This window comes from Cydia pomonella, chromosome 3 (genome assembly GCF_033807575.1).
Source record: "Cydia pomonella isolate Wapato2018A chromosome 3, ilCydPomo1, whole genome shotgun sequence".
Classification (NCBI taxonomy): domain Eukaryota; kingdom Metazoa; phylum Arthropoda; class Insecta; order Lepidoptera; family Tortricidae; genus Cydia; species Cydia pomonella.
The window spans coordinates 27,157,916-27,185,663 of record NC_084705.1 but is presented as its reverse complement, the minus strand read 5'-3'; the positions used below and the strand labels follow the sequence as shown (position 1 = coordinate 27,185,663).

The 27,748-nt window shown below is 39.0% G+C and overlaps 1 protein-coding gene across 1 annotated transcript; it reads left to right on the top strand.

Moving 5' to 3' along the window:
• The first annotated feature begins 9,628 nt into the window (after positions 1 to 9,628).
• On the top strand, positions 9,629 to 26,668 carry LOC133516443 (calcium-independent phospholipase A2-gamma-like). The gene is made up of 11 exons (XM_061849394.1): positions 9,629 to 10,664; positions 11,924 to 12,228; positions 14,604 to 14,741; positions 16,148 to 16,237; positions 16,430 to 16,628; positions 17,141 to 17,227; positions 18,082 to 18,200; positions 19,327 to 19,521; positions 21,329 to 21,560; positions 21,941 to 22,107; positions 24,338 to 26,668. Exons 1-11 carry the CDS (start codon positions 10,544 to 10,546, stop codon positions 24,431 to 24,433), a joined length of 1,749 nt encoding a protein of 582 aa, XP_061705378.1. The 5' UTR covers positions 9,629 to 10,543; the 3' UTR covers positions 24,434 to 26,668.
• The last annotated feature ends 1,080 nt before the right edge of the window (positions 26,669 to 27,748 follow it).

Here is a 27,748-nt window from a genome sequence, read left to right as displayed (position 1 = left end):
GTTAAGGAACGCAATCTCCATAGGCAGAACTTATGCAAAAGTGTCCAGTGGTCAGCTATAAATAATAGTTCCAAATCTCTCCAGAGTAGCGCTAGAGTAGCTAAGAACCTAGGCGTTATTGACGGAGTGAAGTGCGCTGTCTATGATTTGATTTTCTTTTCAAGTATTCTAGGTATTGGAGCGCCATCTATTTAAGGTTTTTTGATGACACTTTTTGGTATATGGAGATTCCATTCCTTATCTCCACCTTCCGTAGTTATAAAGTTTTCTGGTCTTGGAGAATTTAACAACCGGAGTCGCCTTTAAGCGCTCATCCCTCTGTCGAAAACCTCGGCCAATGGTCATATGTATTGTATCGACTGAAGTTTATCTGACATGGCTATTTGTACTTTACGTACAACAAGCCATACATTTGACGTGCCCCTCCCCCGCAAAAATCGACAGACTGGTTTGTACAGAAAATTACAGTCAAGACGTCTCCAGTTATTAAATCCTTCGAGTTTTTTAGTGGCTAAAAAATTAAGTGTCAAACCTAAACCCAGATGTATTAAAAAAAAATAGCGTCCGTAAGCGACTTTCCATTAAAATGCCACACAAAAACAAGTGAAGACGTCTAATACATTTACCCCCTTATTCATAAACGTGTACTAAAGTTACGATGCCGCTAATAATCGTTTGTCCCTTTCCGACGTATTGGTATGATGGAAAGGGATAAACGATTATTACCGGCATCGTAACTTTAGTACACGTTTATGAATAAGGGTGATAGTTTTTTTTGCATTGTTTACACGTTGTCACAAATACTTTTTCTTAAACTTTTAAAAAAAGTAAATGTTACATGCATTTGGTTTGATTGATTATTTTTTAATTTGATGTTGATACAGGCCTCTAAAAATAGGTTATCATAACAATTACATTTGGTACTTTAATTGAAAAAAAAAACCAGATGTTTCATAAATCTCTCTGTAACTACTTAATCGTATTTCAGAGATAATATTATTTTATTGTCAGAACATTGTTATCTGTTTAAAATGCAATCTATCACCAATATTATAAACGATGTTAGTGAGTAAAGGGGGCCACTGATTACCAGTTCGCCGGACGTTATCGGCCTGTCAGTTATTCGCGATTGTCAGCTTTTACGAATAACTGACAGGCCGATATTGTAATCAGTGGGCCCCTTAAATGTGATATGATATCACATGATTATATAGCACTAAATACACTTTAAATATTGCCACAGCTGTAACAAATGCTTTAGGACATTCAATCTTGCCTAGAATTTTACTCTTCCACAAAAAAATTTGGTACACTAAAACTTTAATAATTATATTTTAGTAAATATGTGTGTTTGTATATGGCTGTGAAATTTCTGACAGACAAACAACACTGAAAGTTGAAAAATTGTCCCAAAAATTACCTTAAGTTTTCAAGGAATATGTGTCTAGTTTAGGTTTTTAGCTTTACATGTTCTTCATAAAGACAGGACACACAAGTGAAAAGTTGTTTGGCTAATATCTTATTGATAATGCTTGTATTATAAAATGTAAATAATATTTGTATGTACACGTTGGTTAGCTGTAGTATTACTAGTACTGTAACTATATGTGTAATGAGGGCTACCGTTTTTGTGCTCACCAGTTGGCGCCGCTGTAGACGTAGGTCCAGAAAAAAAGATCTCAAAATTCTGCTATGCATTTTTTTTAATCATTTCGTTCGATTTTAAACAAAGGTATTTTAACGTGTAAAGTTTTTCAAACTGTTTAATTTTGCATATATTTTGATTGGCACTTTTTTTAAACCACTAACATTTATTGAATTATATCTAATGTTTACCATGATTAATCAAAGATGGAAAAAGATTTACCACAATTATGAATAAGGAGTGAAAATTTGCGATATAAAAGCTTGCTACCCCCAAAAATTCTATGCATTTGACATTTTGAAAGACCTCCATCTACACTAGCGCACCTAGCGATGAAACTAAACGCGGTAGCCCTCATTGAGAACTGTATTGTATCCTTATTTTTGTACTGTGAATTGAACAAAGGAAATTTTGTTTATACTTAGTTATAAATTTAGGTTATTGGCAAATTATACCTACTCTATAAATAGAAGGAAATGTCTGATGTTTAAACCTTTTCGTGGGTAGAAAGTGGCGGGTTTTCAATATTTAATAAGTAGCCATACCATGAGTTGACGTTTACGTTAGCGACTGCGTAAACTCGCTCGCAATCCATCTCGCTCGCACTGATGGATTGGTGCAATAGAGAGGGAATGCGATCGAGTTCACGCATTCGCTAAAGTCAATGTCAAATGCCAACTCATGGTAGCCGTGAAGGGAATACCTACCTGTAGATTATATCTAGTTTGTGATTGACAGATGGTTTCAATCCATTCGACGTTTGTGTACAGGCAAGATTTATTTTGTTTATTTATATGAAACTTCATACCTTGTCATCGTGACAATAATATGTGTACAATCATTGGACTCTGGTCTCGAAAGGGAAAGCTTAAATCAAATACTTTGTTTATTTATAAACAGAAGTATGTTTATATCTGGCTAAACTATTATCCACACAAATCGTCTCTCAAAAACACAAAATAAATTAACATCTTATAAAATTAACGATAGAGGACCGTTAGGTAGTTGTATTAATAAAAAGCTACCTCTACCTGGAAATTTAGTAAACATATAATTAGGGGTTCTATACAATATGAGATCCCTAACGGCTTTCATAATACTGCCCTTTCACTCAAAACCGTACGATCAATTCTCATATAATAATTGCGCGCGCGTCGCGTCAAGTGACACAGGTTCCCCCTCCGACGACCAAGCGGCGACTGCCCGTCGTCGCCCGCAAAGACACCCGCGCCAGAACAACGCACAAAGTTTAACAGTATCGATTTCTCAAATACAATTTATATAATTGAAAAATCAGCAGACGTAATTGAAGTGTACATCATTATTCACTATTGGTTAAAGTTCCATGACAGGGTTGCATAATACGGGCATTGTTTATAGAACGTTCGAGCAAGCTATAGCGACGTAATAACATCGAACTGGCCTGGCAACCCCTTAAATTCCGGCAACGTAATTGCAACCCCACTGGTGTTACAGATGTCCTTGGCAGACGGTAATCGATTACCCGATTCATCTGTTCGTTTTCCTCCTATAATAGTCCTATATCAAAAAAAATTACGTATATGTAATATTAGTGATTGTCGCTGCGACGAGGTACAAAGTTTCACAGAAATCAAATTCATTAACTGTATGTAAGCTCAAAAAAAGCCAATGCTTCTTTTTCTTGCCTATATATCCATTATTCGCGTGCAGTAACAAATAGATGAAAAGAGAAGATTTTGAACCAAGCTCTCAAGTTGAAACATACTTAGTTTCACCAGATATTATGTCTCTCTCTTTATTAATGTATCAGAAAGTGACAGCGATGGAAGACAGTTACTACTTATGTCTTATGCTTTATGAAATCGACAATACTAGACTGGTAGAATTGTGCCTGTCCTATGTTTATTAGAGGGCGGTTTTACAATCATCTTTTTTTTTCTTTGTATAGACTTGATACCATCATCTTTGTATGTTTTAATTTGTCTATTATTATCCTAGTGAATGTTAAATAGAGCACAGCATGTGTTTTTTTTTTTTGTAATCTTAATATATTTAGGGTTGTTAATGTATTTATATCAGAAAAATACACATTTCAACCTGCTGAATTATTTAACTTGTTAAATCTTTTTTTACAGTTATCCAGTAGGTAAAAAGATCTCGAGAAGTACTGTTAGCCAGAGCCACCTACCGTGCTCAGTTGGAAATCTATACATACCAACCCTTCTCAGACCTAGAAACTTTTTGTTAATTTGGAACTTTATATAACAGTAAACCTGATAATAATTATGAATAATGTGAAATTTGTATGATTTTTTTTTAATTTAAATTCTACTTCTCATTGTAAATCATCTCATCAAATTCTACAGCATTCGGGATTGTAAAATCGTTCCTGTACATGTATACTAAATATATTGTGTATTTACATTATAATTGTATATTGTACTGAATATAAACAATGAATACTTGCATAAGTAGGTTGTTTATCTGACTTATTATAGCATGCTAAATATACATGCTTTACCGGGTATTATACTATTAATAGTGACAAGGTGTATTCTAGTAATATCGAAACGTACAGAATTTTGGGTAATTCCACAAATGGACTCTAATATGATGGAAATATGGGTGATTTTCGGAATTAGCCGACTTTTGGAACAGTCGGAATGACCCGAATACACTGTAGTTGATACAATATTGCCTGTTAAGTTTATGATAATTGTAGCAGAATTAACGTAGGCAACTAGTATCCCTTGTCTACATACATAGATACATGTATTTGTGCACCTAGTGTCAACTTCCTCAACATTGCCTACCATGCCCAACATTGCCTGGCTAAAAAAACTGAGATTCTTTGCAACAGCTGTCTATATATCATTACTAATAATGCAAAGACGAAGAATCACAGTTTTATACAGTCAGGTAAAGTTGGGCTTCGTAGGCAATTTTGAGGACCTTGCCTATACTTAGACCAGAGGTACGTCTTAAGTTTTTTAACTGTATTAACTAATTTTCTGGCTCTACAATGCGTTGCCCGTATTTATAGTTCGTTTTTTTTTTCAAATTAGAAATTTTATAACCTCACAAGTAGTCGTAACTTTTTTCGAATGTACTGTTAGCAAGTATGAGTTCAAAAGCTATTCCAAATTAATTAATGCCCAGAACAGGGTTGTGTAATGTTATTTTTTTTGCAAGGTTGATGTTTGTTATACTGTTTTTTAACTATTGTAATTTTTATATTGTGTGCGATAGGTGGAAAATTGATGCGCATTAAAAAAATGTTACGTCTGTATGCTTTATGATTCGTTACTTAAGGCCCCCTGGCCCTCTGACTTGGCAGCAAGGAATTGTAGTAACATCAGTACAGTGCTGCTACGTGAATAGGCGGGTCCACACAGAGGGAGCATACGCGCGAGGCAATTTCCTCGCACACAAAACGGCCAGTGTAGACGTGCCTCGGCCGAGGCGGCGCGCTCAGGCGAGGAAAACGCTGTGTAAAGAAATTGCCTCGTGGGTATGCACGCTCAGTGTGGACCTGCCTATTGGTGCAAATACGTGGTGGCGCCCCACTCCGCTTTCGCACCAATCAGAAAAAAACTACTGCGTACCTACTGCTTCGATACTGAACCGAAAAGTCAGGAAAGAGCCTTAGTGGTATGTTTGAATGGGTAACTTATGACACAAACTTACTGTAATGAAATTTGTGAACAACGTAGTGTGTAATTGAAGTAACTTTCATATACCTACTATAGTTATGTCCTTGATATGATATTGTTATGTTTAACTGGGTAAGAAATATATTCAACCGTTTTGTATTACTTTGGCGTTTTATTTTTTTAAAGTGAAACGGATTTTACTGGTCAATTATCAATGAACTGAGCCATATGATTATTGAAAGCAAGTCGATTAGACTGGAGCTCAAAACTTAGAAGTTTTCTTCGTATTTAGATGCTTCTAACGCATCTCTTCTATAATAAAATGATCGCAATTAGATGTTCAAATGTTACGGCGAATAAGTTGAATAGGTACACACTCAGCCTTAAAATCTACAGTAGCTGCCATATCAATGTCTATTAATTTTCAGTCTTAATTTGGAAGTCAAAATAATAATAAAAAAATGTTAAGTCGACGAATTATTTAACCTTTCGTATGCCTTGTCCCATATACGTCACAGACAATTTGGACTCTAATTTACAATTTCAAGGTAATTAGCCGGGTCCACACAGAGCGAGCATATGGGTGAGGCAAATTCATTCATTCATTCATTAGCAAAATCTGAATTTTGCTAATGAAATTTGCGTGCGTTTTCCTCGCCCGCGCGCGCCGCCTCGGCCGAAGCACGTCTACACTGGCTGGTTTGTGCGTGAGGAAATTGCCTCGCACGTACGAGCTCGCTCGCTCGCTCTGTGTGGTACCGCCTATTGATTCATTAGCAAAATCTGAATACTTAACAGCGCCATCTCTTGATGAAAATACGCAATGCCTGAACGAATGATTTACATACAATCCTACCAACATTGCAAAGCGCGCGAAAAATTAACAATACCAACTAAAATATGTTTTCCGCGATGATTGAGCTATTTTATTATATCAAAGTATTCATTATCCATCTGCATTTCTATGATGTTAATTTTTAGTGAAGATATCGAGGCTTCAATTAATCGCTATTCCGTTCCGCTGTGTAGAGATTATCGATATAATTGAAATAATTATTAAAATCGACAAGTCCACATCCCTAAAAACATGCAAAAAACCCACACATACACAGTTTGCCTACCACGTAAATAGCTACGGCTTGAGTATCACATTTTTGACATTTTGTACTGAGAACAGAAAACGGCGGGAAATGGCGGACACAATTTGTTCTCGATAGCCTGTCTAGTACATATATGTGAGTGCACCCAGCAATACATTTCGAAATAAATATAAACTATGATTGATATGATACGTTTATATTGTTTATACAAAGTGCAAACAACTTGCGTTAAAAACACGCTATGTTTACGTTCATTTGGCCTTGGGAGTGTTATGTAATAGTACCTACTTGGCTATGCAAACGAACTGCGCATTATTTTTGATCTTATCATCAGCTTTGTTAAGTTAGAACTGAAAAATATTGTTTGAAATGGGTTTTCCAATTAAGAGTAGGTAATGATGACACATTTAATAGATGCCTGAATCACACGTACCCAGTACAGTGGCGAGAGAGTAAGTACCGAGAACTTGAGACTTATAGTATGTTGTGGGTCAAATGGGTCCCTACGTGACAGGTAAAACAAGAGACAGCTATTTTTACTATGAACCTATGACAACAACTTATAATGTTGAACTACGTACCTAATTGTAAGAATGGCCCTAAGATCCAAGAAAGAAGAATCCATTTCCAAGTTAGACACAAATAGTATACATAAATATATATAATATTTACCTCGCAATCGCACATATATATATATATTTACCTATAAATTACTAGATCATGTGATAGTGCATATACTTCATTTTATATTTCGTCCCAAACACAGTTTATGATTTTAAAATAATCTCAATCTTCTTTTCTTCTTCCTCGCGTTTTCCCGGCATTTTTGCCACAGCTCAAGAGAGCCTGGGGTCCGCTTGACAACTAATCCCAAGATGTGGCGTAGGCACTACTTTTTACGAAAGCGACTGCCATCTGACCTTCCAACCCAGAGGGTAAACTAGGCATTGTTGGAATTAGTCCGGTTTCCTTACGATGTTTTCTTTCACCGAAAAGCGACTGGTAAATATCTAATGATATTTCGTACATAAGTTCCGAAAAACTCATTGGTACGAGCCGGGATTTGAACCCGCGACCTCCGGATTGCAAGTCGCACGCTCTTACCGCTAGGCCACCAGCTCTTCAGAATAATCTCAAGATATGCTTATAAAATATTTTATGACTTTCATAACAGTTAGATCTCACAGACGTCACCGATTAGATAGGTGTGGTGTTTACTTTAACTGTGTCATATGGATATTCGCGACAATGGCGAAAATGCAAATATTCAATTTTCTCTAAAATAAGGAAACGTACAAGTCCTGAATATTACCTACTCTAACATCAGAAATGAGAGCCAAATTTCCGTTTTCCGGTTGCTGGTCATTAAAAGCAATACCGCCCGCTGTACAGAGTGTCCCAGAAAGTATCTTTGTATATACACAGAATAAATAATAGTACTGCCGTACAGAAAGAAAACTTCCTACAAAGCCGAAGCTTGACAGCGATTCAGGGCCGAATCATGTTGTCCCTTTCTAAGGTATGGAACTATCCCCTTCGGTTATTTAGGGTTGTTAAAATTCATGTAATTACCTATCTTATCTGTGGTTGTGCACGCAAAGGGACATCAAGTTGTGCGAACCCTAATAATTGCTCGGAGCAATGCCGAGCCGAACGGGGCCGAGAACGCCCGGACGCTCTAAGGTTCCTCCCCCTGATATATATCCAATATAGTGCAATATATCCTGCTTGATATGCTGAAAGTGTGGCAGTAATTTTGGTCCTGTTTAACCCACACGTTCACAATATCAGTGGGGCGACATTCCTCCTCTCGGTCATTCTCGGCTACGTTCCGCTCGGCATTTCTCCGAGCAATTATAAGGGTTGGCACAACTTGACGTACCTTTGCGTGCACGACCACAGATAAGTTAATGACTTGAATTTTAACAACCGTAAATAGCCGAAAGGGATAGTACCATACATAAGAAAGGGACAGCACGATTCGTCCAGAATGGCTATCAAACTTCGGTTTTGTAGAAAGTGCCATATCTGTACGGTAGTATTATTATTTGTTCTGTGACAATATGATGTGTCTAGGTCGTCCTGCCTTCTCCATCTTGGTCTTCCCCTGCCCCGATATACTGACTTTAAAACTGACGTAAATAGACATTTTATATCTTCCTCCTATAGGAATATATTTGGCTCTGTTCTAATGTACCTAGTAACGAGTGTACCGACGCATATTATAATTGATCTCAAGTAACCTCAATAGTACATTCGTCTAGACTAAAAATAGTTATCGTGTCATGAAACTCACGCAACTGGTTTTTGGCAATTGTTATTTTACTCATTTCGTATGACTATGATTATGTCATTCTCTTTACAATATCAAGACAATATGTAGGTACCTATTATAAATGTAGGTACTAATAGAACAGTTTCTACGGGCCAGTATTTAATTACTCGGGATATTTAAAAAAAAATCATAAATGATCTGTTTTCTTTCAGCTGCGGCTCAGCCACAATGCAATCATAATTTTACACAACCGGAAATAAAAAAATTCTAAAAGTTCCTATAAAGTATTTTATCATATACCTGATCTTGACTAAACCGTATACATACGTATATGATTTAATGACAGAACGGAGAAACGCAGAAGATTGCTGCAACAACAAACAAGTCCCTTCACGTGAGCGTCGGCTTGTTTTGAGAAATGCGTGTTGTTGTTATTGCACATGCGAACTTTCCGTCCTAAGACTACCTGCCTAGTTTATGTGTTGAATCATAGAACTCTGTTTTGACAGTGCCCTGAAACTGAAAAACAACCTATTGACACAAACAGAGTACCTATTGCGCGTATAAAATCAGGTAATATCAGAAATTGTTGTGTATTGAATTTCCGGGGAATTCCCGTTAGCGGTCCAGGTAGGGGCCATATAGCTTAGCAAAAAAATGAACCATCCATGTTAATGGAATCAAGTATAACCACTCTTTTTTTTACATGTTGGTGACAAACAAGTATACGGTTCGTCTGATAGTAAGGATCACCGCAGCCTATGGACGCCTGCAAGTCCAGGAGTGTAACATGTGCGTTGCTGACCACTTAACACCTGTACACTGCTTTTTTGAAGAACTTCAATTTGTAGTCCTTATTAGCTTAGGGACGGGACAACCTCGGCGGAGAGCTCATTTCATAAATCATATTCAAATTCAAGCAAGAAAACACGTGTTAAGTATATTATACTTCTAGAATTAATATAAATCTAGAAATGAGGTGTGGCTCTCGCTAAGGACAAGATGTCCTTGATTCGTGTATTAAAAATACAAATCGGTCAGATGGGTCTACTAAATAAAACTGGGTCACACACAAAATTGATTTCCTTCCTAAAAATAAAATTCAAGTCCAGCAGGACTGTAATGCAGTTTAGTGGTAAATGGAATAAAATAACTAAGTATAAACAACATAACCGTCATCCCAGTCTACTCATCGGTGGCGTGGTGATGCGGAAATAAAATCTTGGAACGGTTACAAAACTAGATCATACGATATTTTGATTGTGAAGTGGCGCGTTTTCATTGAGTCGTGCTGGAGGTGTGGCCAACGGCGTCACGTAGCGCGCTGTTAGCAAACATGTTTTGATAATCATATAAAACTAGTTGTTTATTTACGAATTTCTCAGTACTAACTCAATATTCAAAGAAGAAGGTACTCACCGTTTTTAAACAAACCATTTAAAAAGACATTCAAACTTACGAGGACTTCCTTTAAAGTGACGTGATTAGATAAAAGAAAGTGAACTACTGATCGAGAGTGAAGTGAATGTAAAAAGTTTGTTTTGGTTCGCTCAGCTGCGATTGGCAGAATTGTTATCGTCCGATTTTACGTCATTCGTATCTGTCATTGATTTATTTATATTTTACGCCAAGGCTTTACGCAAATATTAGATTTGCTACAGCTGTGAATCGACACTGTTTCTGTGATAACGTGAATCCAATCGTCGAGAGAGTTCTTTGTATTGTGACATTACGATAAACCAAGTGTGAAGTGTCGGTCGCGAGCGTACGTTATTCGCCTAAGAATTTGCTTCGTATCTATAATTTAGATACAAACTAAGTAATTGGTATACACATTAATAAAATATATTGTGTTTTACGTGCTTTGAGATCTAATAAAGCTTTAAACATGTCTTCGTTGGGCAGTCAGTGGCGAATAATTCGGCACTATCTGTCGATGACCAACCTGAACACAGAAGTTGAAAAACTAGTGCAGAGGATGAAGCCAGCCTCTCCGGAGCAATGGGACAGTAAGTAACACTCGTATCATCATCATCAGTTATCATTTGGTTTTGCTAAGAGTTCAGTAATTGAGTTCATAGGCTATTTTTATGGTCAGACCCAATCATCAAACATCAACAATTAATATTAAATGATGTTAATAGGACACAGGCATTGGTTTCATTATTTCAACCTTCAACCTCGCTTTCGGACAATGACTTGATAAATAAACTTTACATAAAGTTCAGGTTTTTATTGACTTTATTTATTTTTCTGTAACATAAACAACGAACACGCCAGGTTACAATTTTTCGACGAAAGTATAACATGGATTTGGATCTTTTTAAAGTTCGTGCACAAATTACAGTTCATTTTTAGTACTAATGCAGTTTTTTTATCATCAAATTATTATTTTATTACAAATTTGTTTGCTTTGTCAAAAAAGCTTGAATAAAAACATTGAATATTGGTTTACAGTCTGTTGATGTAGAAAATTCATTCTCTTTATACAAAAGAATCCTTAATGTTAAAAGGAATCAAGTGACAATATCAAACATGAAAAAAATTATGATAATTTACTTAATCTTTAGTGTCTGTATAGATAACAGATTAAATTCAGTGATTTTTTAACAATACCGGATCCATATTTATTTACAATAACAATATACATATTGCATATATACAGAGGATTACTATAATTAGCTTAGTTCTTAAATAGGCCTTTGATTCATTGTACCAAGGATGCTGGCGGCATTTCCTCATTGTATCTCAATATAGATTGTAGATTGTGCAAGGAAACCGCCAGCACTTCAGTCACCAGTTACGTCAACCAGACGTTTTGCGATTTGTGCAAAAAACTTGTGCATGCTAGGACCCCTAGAGTCCCTACCTATATGCATAGAGTACCTATATGCTTTTATTATTAACAACATAGACTTATCCATAAATTAATTACATTTAACATTAAATAATATCACATAAATAAGTGACATAAAATGCTAGTCGCTGATCGCTGAACATAAATAATATATTGTTTACATTTTGTATACTTCTTTAAGTCTCTTTTGGTTGAGTTTAATTAAAAATATAATTGAAAAATATGTTTTGTTTAAACATTTTATTTTTTTAAATTAGTCGCTAACTTCCAAATAATATCTAAAAACATTTTATGTGACAGCTACTCCATATGAAAATAAACTTTCATAGGGACCATGAAAGTTAGTGTCAGTGTTGTTATTTAGAACAAGTGTTACTACATATTTCAAATCTTTTTTCATCCTTTTTACAGATTTAATTAGAAAATTCGAAAAAGCAGTCACAGCTAGATTATCAACTACAACCAAAGAAATAGAACCAGCCATTGAAAAAAAATCTGTTACTAAAGAAACATCTGCCGCAAGCACTACAGATGAGAGACCCTTTAAAATACCCAATCATGATGAGAAGTTTCCTCAAGAAGGTCTGTCAGTGGGGTCGGAAGCCAAAGAGATCACTATGGAAGGTCTTTGGCAAGGGTTGAAGCTAAAAAAGGATACTCACTTTGGGAAAATATCGGAGAACAGCTGGAAATCGAATAAGCCTATAGTCACAAAGGTGAGTTTTTCATTTAATTTTGTACCAACCATAAAAAGTAGTAGTAATTATTAATGCCAGTTTGTAGACGTTGGAAACAGATTTATTAAATTAATGGACTGAAATGCCAAGTTAAAAATTTTAATTTACTGATACTCATCCAAAATCTACATATTGTATATTGTTTATTTATTATTGTGTCTTAACAGCTAAAGCCACAGCAGCACAAATTAGGAGACAGTAATACTTATACATTGAGTACAAAAGTATCTACATAATCACATTATATAATAATACTTACAGGCATCTCTCGCTCTATCACTCTCTTACACTCAGTCATCAGTCGTCCGATTGCACTCAGAAACAAGTCGCACTCCTGGTGTGCCTCGAGCACGGAGTTGAGTAGAGCGTGCCCGCGGGCGACCGGCGCCTGTGCGTACATATACAATGTTATGAAATTGAAAAGAAAACAGTGGTCTATTTCAATGATTAATGATTATGCATAAAAAAAAATCTTAAGTTTTTTTTGCCCCACTCTTCAAGGCTAAGTCGTTTAGATTACTGAGAGGTACAAATTATTGGCAAGATTCCAAATTATAAATTTAATATACTATATATTATAATTACAGTATTGATTAACAAACTAGGAAATAATAACAAGCTTGGCTTTAGTTGTTCCAATGTATGGCAATGATCTGGCCATAAATAATTATCTATTTATAGACCTGGATTTTAATAATGTAATCACAGCCTTATTGCCTTCGGTTAAAGCAAAATTTGTAAAGATTTTCATATTGGGCATGGTAGTTGTACTTATTTGTAGTTGTATTTTTTCCAACTATGGTTGTATGTGTTCCATAAGAACAATGGTTAAAGTACAGATCGCTTTAAACAATTGACACTGGATGTTTATGAAGTTCCAAAATTAAGGTTATTTTTTTATAAAACATTGGATGAATAAGACCTATTTAAAAATCTTGCTCCCAATTTTTATCTAGCACTTTTACAAAACAAAGAAAGTAATAAAACATGGTAATCACCTGATTATGATATCATAATCTACTCTTATATTTGCCAGGGGGTCAGTCCCTATCTAATTCAGATAAGTCTGTAGCCTCAATACTTTGCGAAAAAGATAAGAAAATTAGAAAAATATATTAAGTAGGATTTGTTTTTTATTTATTAATATTTCTTTAAATAACAACTTGTACATTTAATCTCGACTTTGAACCACACAGCCAATAGTTAAAAATAGCGAACTGAAATGATAACTGGATTTTTTAAACTATAAAACATCATATGAATCAACAATAATTGTCTCATGAAACACTTGGTAACAGCCAAGCTATGGTAAATACGAGTACAAAAGTATTTGCGCAAAATTACTCCATCACTTTCGTTTGCGGTATTAAGGAAAGAGATGCAACACGAATATTTGAGCATATACCTACTTGCTCCAGATAAAAAGGAAAGTAGTTTGATATCTATGCTAACATAACAAATAAAAATGTTATCGCATCACGCGGTCTGTAATGTAATATCACGTACGTCAGTACATCATGTACTGTCGTCGCACACGACTATAAATGTAAATACAATGCCCTCTGAGAGTGGATAACATGATACAGAATTGCTGACAATGCATTCGTCTTAAAAGGAAACATTAGTGGTCATATTTCCAAACAAACGTTCTCGACATTTTCTTCTCTGGATTTTGGCCCAAGATGATTTTGGCCCTAGATGATGATGACCTGTAGATACACACGTAGGCATAGGTACGTTTTGCTTTTTGTATATTCTGGTATAAGAACTAGGTTAGGTACTTTAAACAGTGCTAAAAACAACCAAAAAAATGCGCCGTAAACTGACGCTTAGCATACAAAATCAGCAACAATAAATGCAAAAATCAAAACGGTCCGACACAGATAATTTCTTTCTCATTCCGCTCCCACAGTTTTGTTACGATTGGTTAAGTTTTGAAGGAGGAAAATATCGAGAACGAAACCACGATTTCTGAGATTAACGGTAGCGAAATACGTATTTTTTTAAAGAACGCTATTTTACTCGTACCTTTGGTTTTTACGAATAAAAAAATCTGCTAAGGTAGATAGCGCTGGAAGGGCCCGTAAATAAAAAAAAAATAAAATGCATTTAGTTCAGACTAATAAGTGTCCATAGTTTTGTTAGTAACAAGAAAATACTTAAATTATAACTAGGTATATTAGTATAATGCGGTAACTAACTAAAATAGGTTGTTTAGCGCTAAAAATTGACCATCTAGTTACCAAAAAAAACTTATAACACTAACTCTAGTGTCATTTAGTTGTAGAGACGATTCTTCTATCAATTATCCTCAAGTAACAAAAACATACGCTAAAATTCAAATATGGTTTCAGACTTCCATCCATTCCCGGACGGCATACGTCATATCGGCGCTTGTGACGGCGGAGACGACAGAATGCCTGATGAGGAGGACAGAGCATTTCATCGACCATTTGAAACAATATCCTGAGTCTAGGGACTATGCTATTAAGGTTAGATTTTTTTTAATTTACCAGATGTTTACCTTCAGTTCCGTTCGTATGTTGTAATGATGCGCTTGTCATGTGATAATGAAAAGCCAAAGCATTATGGCTATCATAACTCTATGGGTAAATATATGACAATAGGGATGATGACACATGTCGAATTTTATAACAAAATCTAGTGAAATAGATAGCAAATGAGAAATTTATCTGTAATGGATATTAAATTAATATATGAAAATGATAAAAAAATACAGGACCTGAAAGTTTCAAAAATTAAGGTTATTTTTAACCTTTAAAAACCGGCCAAGGGCATGACAGAGGCCATGTTCAGAGTATGGTTCCGTAGTTACTCCTCCGTCACAATAAGCTAAACTGGAGCTTAAAGTATAGTAGATTGTTAACCAAGGGATGAACTGTGGATGCACGTCTTTTTACTATGAAGGGGAAACTTTTTGCGATAACTCAAAAACAGCTAAACTGATCATATCTGCTATAGTTTTTCTACTTGCAAGATTTTTTTCATATTTTTGGGAGCTATGGTTCAAAAGTTCTAACGGGGGGGGGACACATTTTTTTTTTCTTTCGGAGCGTTTATCTCCGAATATATTGACTTTACCAAAAAATGAAAAAAATCACCCCCACTTTACGTGTAGGGGAGGTACCCTAAAAAAATTAAATTTTTAGATTTTATTGTACGACTTTCTCGGTTTTATTGATTTGTATATCCATGCCAAATTTCAGCTTTCTAGCACTAACGACCACGGAGCAAAGCCTCGGACAGACAGACAGACGGACATGGCGAAACTATAAGGGTTCCTAGTTGACTACGGAACCCTAAAAAGGGATAAAGTAAGGGTACCATTCGATTCCTTACATTTTATCCAAAAAACGATGGTAAAGCAACTATATGTATAGATACATAACGCAATAGTTCACCGACAAAATCGCAATTTTCTTATATAATTAACAATAAATATGCATAATCAATGTTCTTAGTTTCTATATTTTCTCCTTTATAGCCTATTGTTGTTTGCCTTGATGAGTCCTACTGCTATAACTCAAAGGAAAAACAACATCATTTACATGATGAGACATATGCCATCGTAATTTATCGGGCTCTTATTGGATCGAAACATGACATGAGATGTGTCGCAAATTTTAATGGTCCTAATTTATTTATTATTTTATGAAAATTACTATCTATATCTGTAGGCCATTAATTAGTGTATTTGGCCATTAATTAAGTTAAGAATTAAGTAATGACCACTCATATATTTTACTTGTAATATAGTTTGTGTCATCCAGGATGACGCGCAGATTTATCAAATCTAACTTTTAATATCATGACAATATGAATCAAAGCACGCGTCTTCGTGAACGACACGATCTATAACCATAGTTGTATTTCGCAGGAGGGCGCGGTGCGTGCACTCTTGAGGGTACAACGAAGACTGAATGATGATGAACCAATAACCAAGGAGACTGCTGGCATTGTCAAAGAGGTAATTATATTATTACTGTTAATTTAGTAACATTATTGACATATACGCCTTAGTTATTACTTAGTAGTTTATTGCGATCTAGGCTGTAACTAAAAATACAAATAAACAGCAAAAGCATTTAGTTTCCAACTCCATTAATTGATAGTGTTGTGTTGTGTTAGTTAAAAATACTAATATTTTTTTCCCTTCCAGGCCCTAGCCCTAATGGGCTACACCGGCCCCACAAAAGGCCCCGGCCCCAACATCCTGTCCATCGACGGCGGCGGCATCCGCGGCCTCATAGCCATCGAAGTGCTTCGTCATCTCGAGAGGCTGACTGGCAGACGGGTGCAGGACATGTTCGACTATATCATCGGAGTCAGCACTGGGGCCATCATAGCTGCTGTCATTGGTATGTGGCTACCTTTGTGCTTGCTCAGTTAGAGTACTTCGGCATCTCGAGAGTCTCACCGGCAAACGGGCGCAGGACATGTTCATCGGAGTTAGCACTGGGGCCATCATAGCTGCCGTCATTGGTATGTGGCTACACTGTTACCTACTTGTTGGGTTATAGCTATAGAAGTACTACGTCATCTCGAGAGTCTCATTGGCAGACGGGTGCAGGACATGTTCTACTATATCATCGGAGTCAGCACATAGCTATTATAGCCATTGGTATAGTGGCTACTTAATATCATCACAATTTTTTAGAATTCCATATAACATCCAAAACTCACCTTTTACATTATGATTATGGCGGCATGCGCTGAAAGTACCGCGAAATATCGATCGGCTAAAGGCGGTAAAATATGTTAGATACAACAAGTGTGTAGTACCATATGTTTGGAGGATTAAAAAACATTTTGTAGTATTCTTAACTTGAAAGAATGTTATTGTTATATGAAAAATATTTCACTGTTCCAGGCGGAGGCGTGGGCACGCTTGACACGGCGAATCAGATGTACATGACGCTGTCCAAGGAAATGTTCGGGAACACCTCGCTCATTGGAGGTAAAATAATATCATAATAACAACACATAAAACACAAAATATACACATCCTGAAAAATTAAATAATAAAAACAAACTTCAAGGAGTGGACTTAAATATTTGATAATGTAATTAGCCTTTATTTGTAGAAGTTTTCAGATTTAAGAATTACATTAATATGGTTTCAGTACTTTAGCTTCAACTCTTTCTTTGACGTAGGCCTCCTCCATTTATTTCTTTCCTTTGCTGTTTGCATCCATTTACCTCCTCCTATTTTATTTAAACTTTTGTGGACCACTCTTTCTTTTATTATATCTAGGGCACCACTCTACAAGGTCCTTTGTCTACTTATGTATGTTTTCTCTCATCATGTGGCCTGTCCAGCGCCACTTTTGTTCTTTTATTATTTTAGTTATTGTTTTTGTTTTTTCCTTTGATTATGGTCAATTTGGCTCTATCTCTAAGTTGTATATTAAGTATGCTTCTTTCCATATGGTTTTGACACACAGTTTTTGGTGCTGCTTTTTGGTAAGCCCCCAAGTTTGGAAACCATAAGTTATTATAAATATTTGATAATAATAATTTTAAAATGTAAAACAAATATTCCAATTTTCCCCGATGTATATTGGACTCCATAGCCTCTTGTAACTGTGAGAAAGTCAGTGCCTCGTAGGACTAATATACATTCACCAGACATGACTTTCTGTCGGAAGAATTTTCATTTAAACAAAACAAAATATTGTAATTTGAATTCCCAGGCATTCTGTTAAACCTTTCGTCACTCCGCAAACGTGTACTAAGTAGGCATGCCAGAAAGCGTTAGAGCAAGTAATTGTTTATTAAATGTTTCTTAATTAATGTATCTTGTATTAACAGGTACATCTAGGTTAGTGTGGACACATTCCTACTACGATACGGATGCGTGGGAGGCGTTACTGAAGAGGAACCTGGGAGATTGTACTCTCACGGAGTGCAATAGAAACGATACGCCTAAAGTAAGTATCTAGGTGGTTTTCATTATTGTTCAGTAACTTACAAATAGATAATACTAACAAAGTTGTTAGTACGGGGATCCCCAAAGTACGGTTTACGGGTTCCAAAAAAAAAACCTGTATTTCTTGTAGCCTTTAGCTTATCAACATTTGTTGGGAAATTGTGTAAGTTTTTCCTTACAAACATAATTATTTCAAATATATATAGTGACGGCAGAGATAGATTATGTACTTCCTTAAAGAACTATTTTTAGTGACTCACGCGACCTCAGGTTGTAAACTGATCTAATCGCCCTTTTTTTCAAAATGAATATTGAATCAACATTAGCAGCTGATCCCCACAAAATAAGACCATAAGTAATTATACGGTTAAAGTAAGCGAAGTAGACTAACCGAACTCTATATTGGTAAGCTGCCTTATTCTCCTTACTGCAAACGCAGCGGAGCTCAACCTGTTAGTCAATGAAGTTACATGGAAGCCCCATTGTCATTTGGAGTCTAAAGTTATTCCTAGAAAAAACAGTAGTCTTAACAAATTCAAAATGTTGACCATTCAATATCATGGATCATATTGTTTGGTTCAACAGGCTCAGTATTTTTCCTATTAACTTTGAACAATAAAGAAGTATCGTCAGAGAACATAACAATGCTTTACCATATATAGCAAGTCATTGACATACACAAGGAATAAAAATTAGCATAAAATAGATCCTTGAGGTACTCCTATCTCCACTGCTATTTCGGAAGAAATTACTCCATTAATTGCTGCCTTTTGATTTCTCTGTGCTAGATATGATCTAATAAGATTCAATGTAAGTCCTTTAATACCATAACAATTAAGTTTGATAATTAGAGTACCATGATGGTCTACACAATCAAAAGCTTTAGAGGGGTCGCAAAATACTCCCATGCCTGCAAAATGAATTTAATCAAACTGGTACCAGCATAAGTAGTAGACCTGCTTTTCGTGAAGCCAAACTGCTGTGCGTGCAAAATTTTAGCGAAACATTTTCGTATAACATTTTTCCTTGCCTCAAAAATGCGTGATTAAAATCTTTCGGGTTCCTCGTGATACAACGTGCAGAGCAGATTTTTTTTCAACGTTCGTAATGAACTGTCTTCTCCCCAGATGGCGCTAGTATCGTGCGTAGTGAACGCCGGCTCGAAACTCTCCCCATTCCTGTTCCGCTCGTACGAGTGCCCGTTCCGCGTGCGCTCCGTGTTCCCCGGCACGGCGCGCGCGCGGCTGTGGCACGCCGTGCGCGCCTCCGCCGCCGCGCCCACCTACTTCAACGAGTTCCGGCTGGACAACCTACTCCACCAGGTGAGAGGGCTGTAGTGTGTCCCGCTCGCACCCGTTCCGCGTGCGCTCCGTGTTCCCCGGCACGGCGCGCGCGCGGCTGTGGCACGCCGTGCGCGCCTGCGCCGCCGCGCCCACCTACTTGAACGAGTTCCGGCTGGACAACCTACTCCACCAGGTGAGAGGGCTGTAGTGTGTCCCGCTCGCACCCGTTCCGCGTGCGCTCCGTGTTCCCCGGCACGGCGCGCGCGCGGCTGTGGCACGCCGTGCGCGCCTCCGCCGCCGCGCCCACCTACTTCAACGAGTTCCGGCTGGACAACCTACTCCACCAGGTGAGAGGGCTGTAGTGTGTCCCGCTCGCACCCGTTCCGCGTGCGCTCCGTGTTCCCCGGCACGGCGCGCGCGCGGCTGTGGCACGCCGTGCGCGCCTGCGCCGCCGCGCCCACCTACTTGAACGAGTTCCGGCTGGACAACCTACTCCACCAGGTGAGAGGGCTGTAGTGTGTCCCGCTCGCACCCGTTCCGCGTGCGCTCCGTGTTCCCCGGCACGGCGCGCGCGCGGCTGTGGCACGCCGTGCGCGCCTCCGCCGCCGCGCCCACCTACTTCAACGAGTTCCGGCTGGACAACCTACTCCACCAGGTGAGAGGGCTGTAGTGTGTCCCGCTCGCACCCGTTCCGCGTGCGCTCCGTGTTCCCCGGCACGGCGCGCGCGCGGCTGTGGCACGCCGTGCGCGCCTGCGCCGCCGCGCCCACCTACTTGAACGAGTTCCGGCTGGACAACCTACTCCACCAGGTGAGCGGGCTGTAGTGTGTCCCGCTCGCACCCGTTCCGCGTGCGCTCCGTGTTCCCCGGCACGGCGCGCGCGCGGCTGTGGCACGCCGTGCGCGCCTGCGCCGCCGCGCCCACCTACTTGAACGAGTTCCGGCTGGACAACCTACTCCACCAGGTGAGAGGGCTGTAGTGTGTCCCGCTCGCACCCGTTCCGCGTGCGCTCCGTGTTCCCCGGCACGGCGCGCGCGCGGCTGTGGCACGCCGTGCGCGCCTCCGCCGCCGCGCCCACCTACTTCAACGAGTTCCGGCTGGACAACCTACTCCACCAGGTGAGAGGGCTGTAGTGTGTCCCGCTCGCACCCGTTCCGCGTGCGCTCCGTGTTCCCCGGCACGGCGCGCGCGCGGCTGTGGCACGCCGTGCGCGCCTCCGCCGCCGCGCCCACCTACTTCAACGAGTTCCGGCTGGACAACCTACTCCACCAGGTGAGAGGGCTGTAGTGTGTCCCGCTCGCACCCGTTGCGAATGCGGTCCGTGTTCTCCAGCACCGCGCCTACATCAACGAGTTCTGATTGAATAACGCTATTAAGTCTACTAGATGGCGCCATTAACGCCTGCTCCTTTAATTTGACGGGAGTCGTTTGTCAACGGAGCGTAGGCAAAGAGAACCACACTATCTTTTTCTCATACTACTGTTATAATCCCAAGAAAGGCATAACTATAATTTTTTATTTCGCTATTACTGACAAAACTTGTTTACCAAACTATAGCTATAATCTTAATTCGGTTCATATAAGTACATGTAATTGTATAAGAAAAATCGGTCTGGAGGGTAAAGGCCACACATATACATAATATATAAGGTATAGTAAGTTTTGGTATTTGATAGTTTTAGTTAGTCTTTGTACTGGTATGAAATGTTTTTAAAATATTAAATTACATCATTAGGTAGCATTAAATACCAATACCAGTATACCAATAGTACCAAGCACTTTAGAAAAGCTGTCTAAACCAATACAGATATTAAAAAGATGTTAACAAAGTTCACTTTTGTTCCCAGGACGGCGGCATAATGGTGAACAACCCAACCGGCGTCGGTCTCCACGAAGCCAAGCTCCTTTTCGGAGCGAAAGCTCTCCAAAACGGAACAGTCATCTCCGTCGGTACCGGCAAAGCTCTTCACAAACACCTCGACTATCAGAGCTTAAGCAAGGGGCTGCAGAAGGAAGCACCTGGGACCAGTTGGAAGGACAAGTTTAACAAGATTTTGGACTCTGCTACCGATACTGAAGGTTCGTTATCCTGTGCATTTATGTATTCCTGTAGGACGGCATAATAGAACAATGATAAATGCAGGCATTGGTAAAGCTGTTCACAAGTCTTGGACTATCAGAGCTGAAGCAAGGGTCTGCAGAAGGAAGTACCTGGGACTTTGGAATTTGGACTCTGCTACTGACACTGATGGTTTATATTTCTTTGCACCATTTTTATATCCTCTTTGTAATAATGTAGAATGGTGTAATAGGATGGCTTTATCCGAGAGCGCCGAAAATATGCTACAAAATAAGTTTTCGAAGAACATTTCGTTATTGATCTTTAATAATTCAAGGCCTGTTGAGACTTCTTGACGACAATACCTATGTTTACTCACCTCCCTTCTTTGTTTAAACAGGTACCCATTTAGTGTTGAACGACCTCCTACCCCCGGGCAGCTACTACCGCTTCAACCCTCCCCTGATGGAGGAGTGCGCCATGGACGAGATCAACCCCGACAAGCTGAACAGTCTCGTCACCGACACACAGGCCTACATCCGCCGGAACCAACACAAGTTCCAACAGGTACAAATAGAACCCCCAACCCTCACTACTCCAACCCTCCCCTGATGGAGGAGTGCGCCATGGACGAGATCAGCCCCGACAAGCTGAACAGTCTCGTCACCGACACACAGGCCTACATCCGCCGGAACCAACACAAGTTCCAACAGGTACAAATAGAACCCCCAACCCTCACTACTCCAACCCTCCCCTGATGGAGGAGTGCGCCATGGACGAGATCAACCCCGACAAGCTGAACAGTCTCGTCACCGACACACAGGCCTACATCCGCCGGAACCAACACAAGTTCCAACAGGTACAAATAGAACCCCCAACCCTCACTACTCCAACCCTCCCCTGATGGAGGAGTGCGCCATGGACGAGATCAACCCCGACAAGCTGAACAGTCTCGTCACCGACACACAGGCCTACATCCGCCGGAACCAACACAAGTTCCAACAGGTACAAATAGAACCCCCAACCCTCACTACTCCAACCCTCCCCTGATGGAGGAGTGCGCCATGGACGAGATCAGCCCCGACAAGCTGAACAGTCTCGTCACCGACACACAGGCCTACATCCGCCGGAACCAACACAAGTTCCAACAGGTACAAATAGAACCCCCAACCCTCACTACTCCAACCCTCCCCTGATGGAGGAGTGCGCCATGGACGAGATCAACCCCGACAAGCTGAACAGTCTCGTCACCGACACACAGGCCTACATCCGCCGGAACCAACACAAGTTCCAACAGGTACAAATAGAACCCCCAACCCTCACTACTCCAACCCTCCCCTGATGGAGGAGTGCGCCATGGACGAGATCAACCCCGACAAGCTGAACAGTCTCGTCACCGACACACAGGCCTACATCCGCCGGAACCAACACAAGTTCCAACAGGTACAAATAGAACCCCCAACCCTCACTACTCCAACCCTCCCCTGATGGAGGAGTGCGCCATGGACGAGATCAGCCCCGACAAGCTGAACAGTCTCGTCACCGACACACAGGCCTACATCCGCCGGAACCAACACAAGTTCCAACAGGTACAAATAGAACCCCCAACCCTCACTACTCCAACCCTCCCCTGATGGAGGAGTGCGCCATGGACGAGATCAACCCCGACAAGCTGAACAGTCTCGTCACCGACACACAGGCCTACATCCGCCGGAACCAACACAAGTTCCAACAGGTACAAATAGAACCCCCAACCCTCACTACTCCAACCCTCCCCTGATGGAGGAGTGCGCCATGGACGAGATCAACCCCGACAAGCTGAACAGTCTCGTCACCGACACACAGGCCTACATCCGCCGGAACCAACACAAGTTCCAACAGGTACAAATAGAACCCCCAACCCTCACTACTCCAACCCTCCCCTGATGGAGGAGTGCGCCATGGACGAGATCAACCCCGACAAGCTGAACAGTCTAGTCACCGACACACAGGCCTACATCCGCCGGAACCAACACAAGTTCCAACAGGTACAAATAGAACCCCCAACCCTCACTACTCCAACCCTCCCCTGATGGAGGAGTGCGCCATGGACGAGATCAGCCCCGACAAGCTGAACAGTCTCGTCTCCGACACAGGCCTACATCCGTCGGAACCAACACAAGTTCCAACAGGTACAAATAGAACCCCGAACCCTCACTACTCCAACCCTCCCCTAATGGAGGAGTGCGCCATGGACGAGATCAGCCCCGACAAGCTGAACAATCTCGTCACCAACACACAGGCCTACATCCGCCGGAACTAGCACAAGTTCCAATAGGTACCGTCTGGAGTTGAACGGAGATTAGCCCGCCTGATATAAAATGATTCAAATTTTAAACCGGAAGGTACCACCTTCAGTTGTATGACGTAACAGTCCATAGCTGCTTATTTAAAATTGATTGATGATCACTATAATTTATAAAATTTACTCAAAAACCCGAGATTGTTAAAACCGAATTCTGATATTTATAAACTAACATTTTCTCTCCAATTCATGACTTAGCTCACTATTCTTATTCTAACTTTCAACCCCCATTTCACCCCTTCTCGGGATGCATCTCCAGGTTAAAAAATATGATTTATTCCAGGTTAATAACTTACATGTGTTCTAAATTTTAGATGTATTTCGTCACTGAGCAACAAACATCCTAAACATAAAAACTTTTATATTTATATTTGATTATTAGTAAGATAAGTTAAACCTGTAAGTGTATAAAGTTTTCAAACAAATAAATAATCTCTTCTCTTGTTTTCTCAGGCGGCCGCCATGCTGGTACGGAAGCGGACCATCGCGCAGAAGGTAATGGACTTTGTCGACTACCAGAGCCAGATCATGGGCGTCGTGGCCAAGTGACGGTTAACTCATCATCATCAGCGAGCTGATGAATGATGAACGAATGAGTGAATGATCGTCTAGTCTAGTCCAATGAGTGGAGAGAATCTGTTGTGAGGAGTTCCAGGGTCGAAAAATATGATTTTACTTTGATCATATGAAAAGTGCTGCTGCATGAAAATTGATTAAATTAAATCAAGTTGCATGAGTGGATAGGATCAATTGTGAAGAGTTCCAGGGTTGGAAAATATGATTTTGTGTGATTTTGATCATACAATAATTACAAAAATATTTGGCGATATTCAAGTTGGTTACATTGCTAAGAAATCGCAGTTAAAATTATGGCAAATCACACTTGTCCAATTGGAAACTTAGGTCATTCCTATTTGTCCTATACATTTTACAAGCATGGTCCTAATAAAGGATCGAGTGGGAAGACATTTCGCAAAGCATTTTGTTCTGAATTTCTGACTAATGATTGACATGAAATGATTTGTTTGTTTATTGAATTGTCTGTATGCCAATACGGGTATAAAACACGGTAATAAACATGTATATACATTTTAATCTTATTGCAATGACATAGGGTGAATAAGTGTATATTATGTTTTGGATGGTGAACTTGGCACTTATAATGTCAACAATGTATTATTAGATGAGACATGACAATGGGCGCTTTTATACTTTAATATGGACGATACAGTCCACACCAAGTCGTTCTATATTAAGTCGTATTGTTTAAAGCGTCGTTAATATCCATACATTTTGGTACCTTGCTTTATTGTGACAGTAACACGTGCCGTCGACGTAAAGTACGAAAGCAACTTATCTTTTTTTTTCTCTTTATTAAAGGGCTTTTTCGGGTAAACGACTATGTCGCCCCAAAAGCAACTTATCTTGTGTCTGTTTTAGAGCCACTTGCGCCATTCAGGGTTAGCCACTAACTGGGGGTTAACTGGTTAACTCCGGAGTTACCGAGTAACGAGGTCCGGAGTGAGTAGCTAACCCTGGATTGTGCAAGTAGCCCTTATCGCCACTTGCACCACCCCACTAACTTGTGGTTAACCTGTTAAACCGCTAACCCAGTCTCAAATTTTACTGGTAACTATGATCTCTCAAGGTTTAACCGGTTAACCTCGAAATAGTGGTGGCGCTTAGTGATACAAAATACGCTTGACTTTATACATTCAAAAAGTATAATTAAAGGCTTATGCACGGCTCCTAAGCCCAGGAATGGACAACCAAAACTCGCTAGCAAATCTGCCCGTATTCCGTGAAAGTTAATACCACCCCACTAACTTGTGGTTAACCTGTTAAACCGCTAACCCAGTCTCAAATTTTACTGGTAACTATGATCTCTCAAGGTTTAACCGGTTAACCTCGAAATAGAAATGAATACTGAGATATGAGGTTTTTAGTATAGATCGTTTAGTGAATTTTGGTTGTCAACTGGCGGTTGAAAGGCTGCTGAAGTATGAAGGATGTATCATGGATAAAGTTTTGAAACATTACGACGTTCGACAACTATGTTCATGACTAACCAACATTGGATGAGATGGTTGTATAACATTCATACTACAAACATTCGAATATAACTATTAAATACCTAGTTTAAGAATATACCAGTTACACTGAAAATATTATAATGCTCATTATATCAAAAATATATTCAAAATAAATAAAAAAATACGTCTCTGTTGGTATCCACTTTAAAATATATTCATCGTTAATTTCATACAGTTCAATTTGTCTTTATAAGATTTAATCAAAATTGTTTGTAGTATTAGTAGTTAGTACTAATTTTTTATTGCATTTCTATAAATATTGTTAATTAATTGTAAGTACTAAACAATGTAATTATTTAGACAAAAATATATCACGAACATTTGCAATAATAGTTTTTAGTTACTTTTTCCGAAAAATAGTTACACTTGTTTCTCTCACTCTTCTTTGTTGTCTGTTTATAAATCGTGTATGTAGATGCTATAACATATTATAGATCGAGTCATTCACGAAGACGCGTGCCTTGACGCGTATTGTCATGTCATTAGAGGTTAGATTTGACAAATCTGCGCGTCATCGTGGATGTTGTAGATAAAAATCATCTAGTCAGTTAGGGGCATTACCATAGTGTAGTTTTTTATGTAGTATTTTAGATACACCTCAGTGTAAAATTTTAATTGATAGCAATAGATTTTACATATTTGTTAGTTTTCCAAAATGTGATAATGATAAATAAATAAAAATGAAATCTAACTTTTTATTTTATTTTTACGACCCACATATATATCAGAGAAGGATATCGTACAAATCACATTTGAGTATGTCAAGAGTTGGCAACGTTTTTTAATTGAACAGATTCGAAAATCAACATCTAAATTATAGTAGCACATTACGATACAAGTGCGAAAAATAGGAAATTCGTAACTAAGTGACGATAAATTAAAACACGGCCGAAGGGTGTTTTAAATCGAAGCGAGTTGCAAATTACCTATTCACATATGTATTGTACAACGTTTTACAGTATGTATGACCCTATAAATTTTCGACATAGTTACGTAATGCGCTAATTATCTTACTAGTGCGGTAAAGTAGCACCATATGTATGTACTGCAAAATAATGCGCCAATAGCATCATCCACTAACCCGAGGTTAACCGGTTAAACCTGGAGTTACCATGGTTACCAGTATAATTTGACATTGGGTTAACCCTGGGTTAGGTAATCTCACTGTTATGTATAATATAAGTAGTCAATGTTAGGTACTCCATAATCGTTGTATATATCAGTATTTATTACCTTTAAAATGTGTTTAGTGTAAGTTATAATATGTATGATGTGGATGTTCTTTAATAATAATAAAAAAAAACCCTGGATTAGTGGGATGGTGCAAGTGGCGCTAAGAGCAATTAAAAAAAGTTACGTCAAATAACATACACAGTTAAAAAGTTTTAGATACACATTTTAGAACGTTAAAAAGTGCTAAATAAACACAAGTGCTGCGATATACACGCATCAGCTTTAAGAGCTGCTAGTGTATCAAATAAAAAAATAAATGTCAAACTAATAATTTCAATTTACCATTAAACGAATATTTACATAATATTACACAAACAGTAAAACAAACAACATTGTAAAGTTATGTCATAATTCGTTTACGCTGCGGTGCATACTATGCAAACCCTACGATTAAGAGCAACAGAGAGAACTGATTGTGAGATGTGCGCAAGCAGGACAATAAACATTACGGTACCGCATACTTTCACTTTATTCGGTTATCTACATCTACAAATTTTACTTTGCGCTTTGGAATGTCGCTTCTGTCGATGGTTCTACT

Excerpts from the sequence above, each read along its gene's own strand:
- LOC133516443 (XM_061849394.1), top strand. The coding sequence starts at position 10,544 with ATGTCTTCGTTGGGCAGTCAGTGGCGAATAATTCGGCACTATCTGTCG. Across the intron at positions 16,238-16,429 it reads CTGCTGGCATTGTCAAAGAG|GCCCTAGCCCTAATGGGCTA; the intron begins GTAATTATATTA and ends TTTCCCTTCCAG. Across the intron at positions 22,108-24,337 it reads ACCAACACAAGTTCCAACAG|GCGGCCGCCATGCTGGTACG; the intron begins GTACAAATAGAA and ends TTGTTTTCTCAG.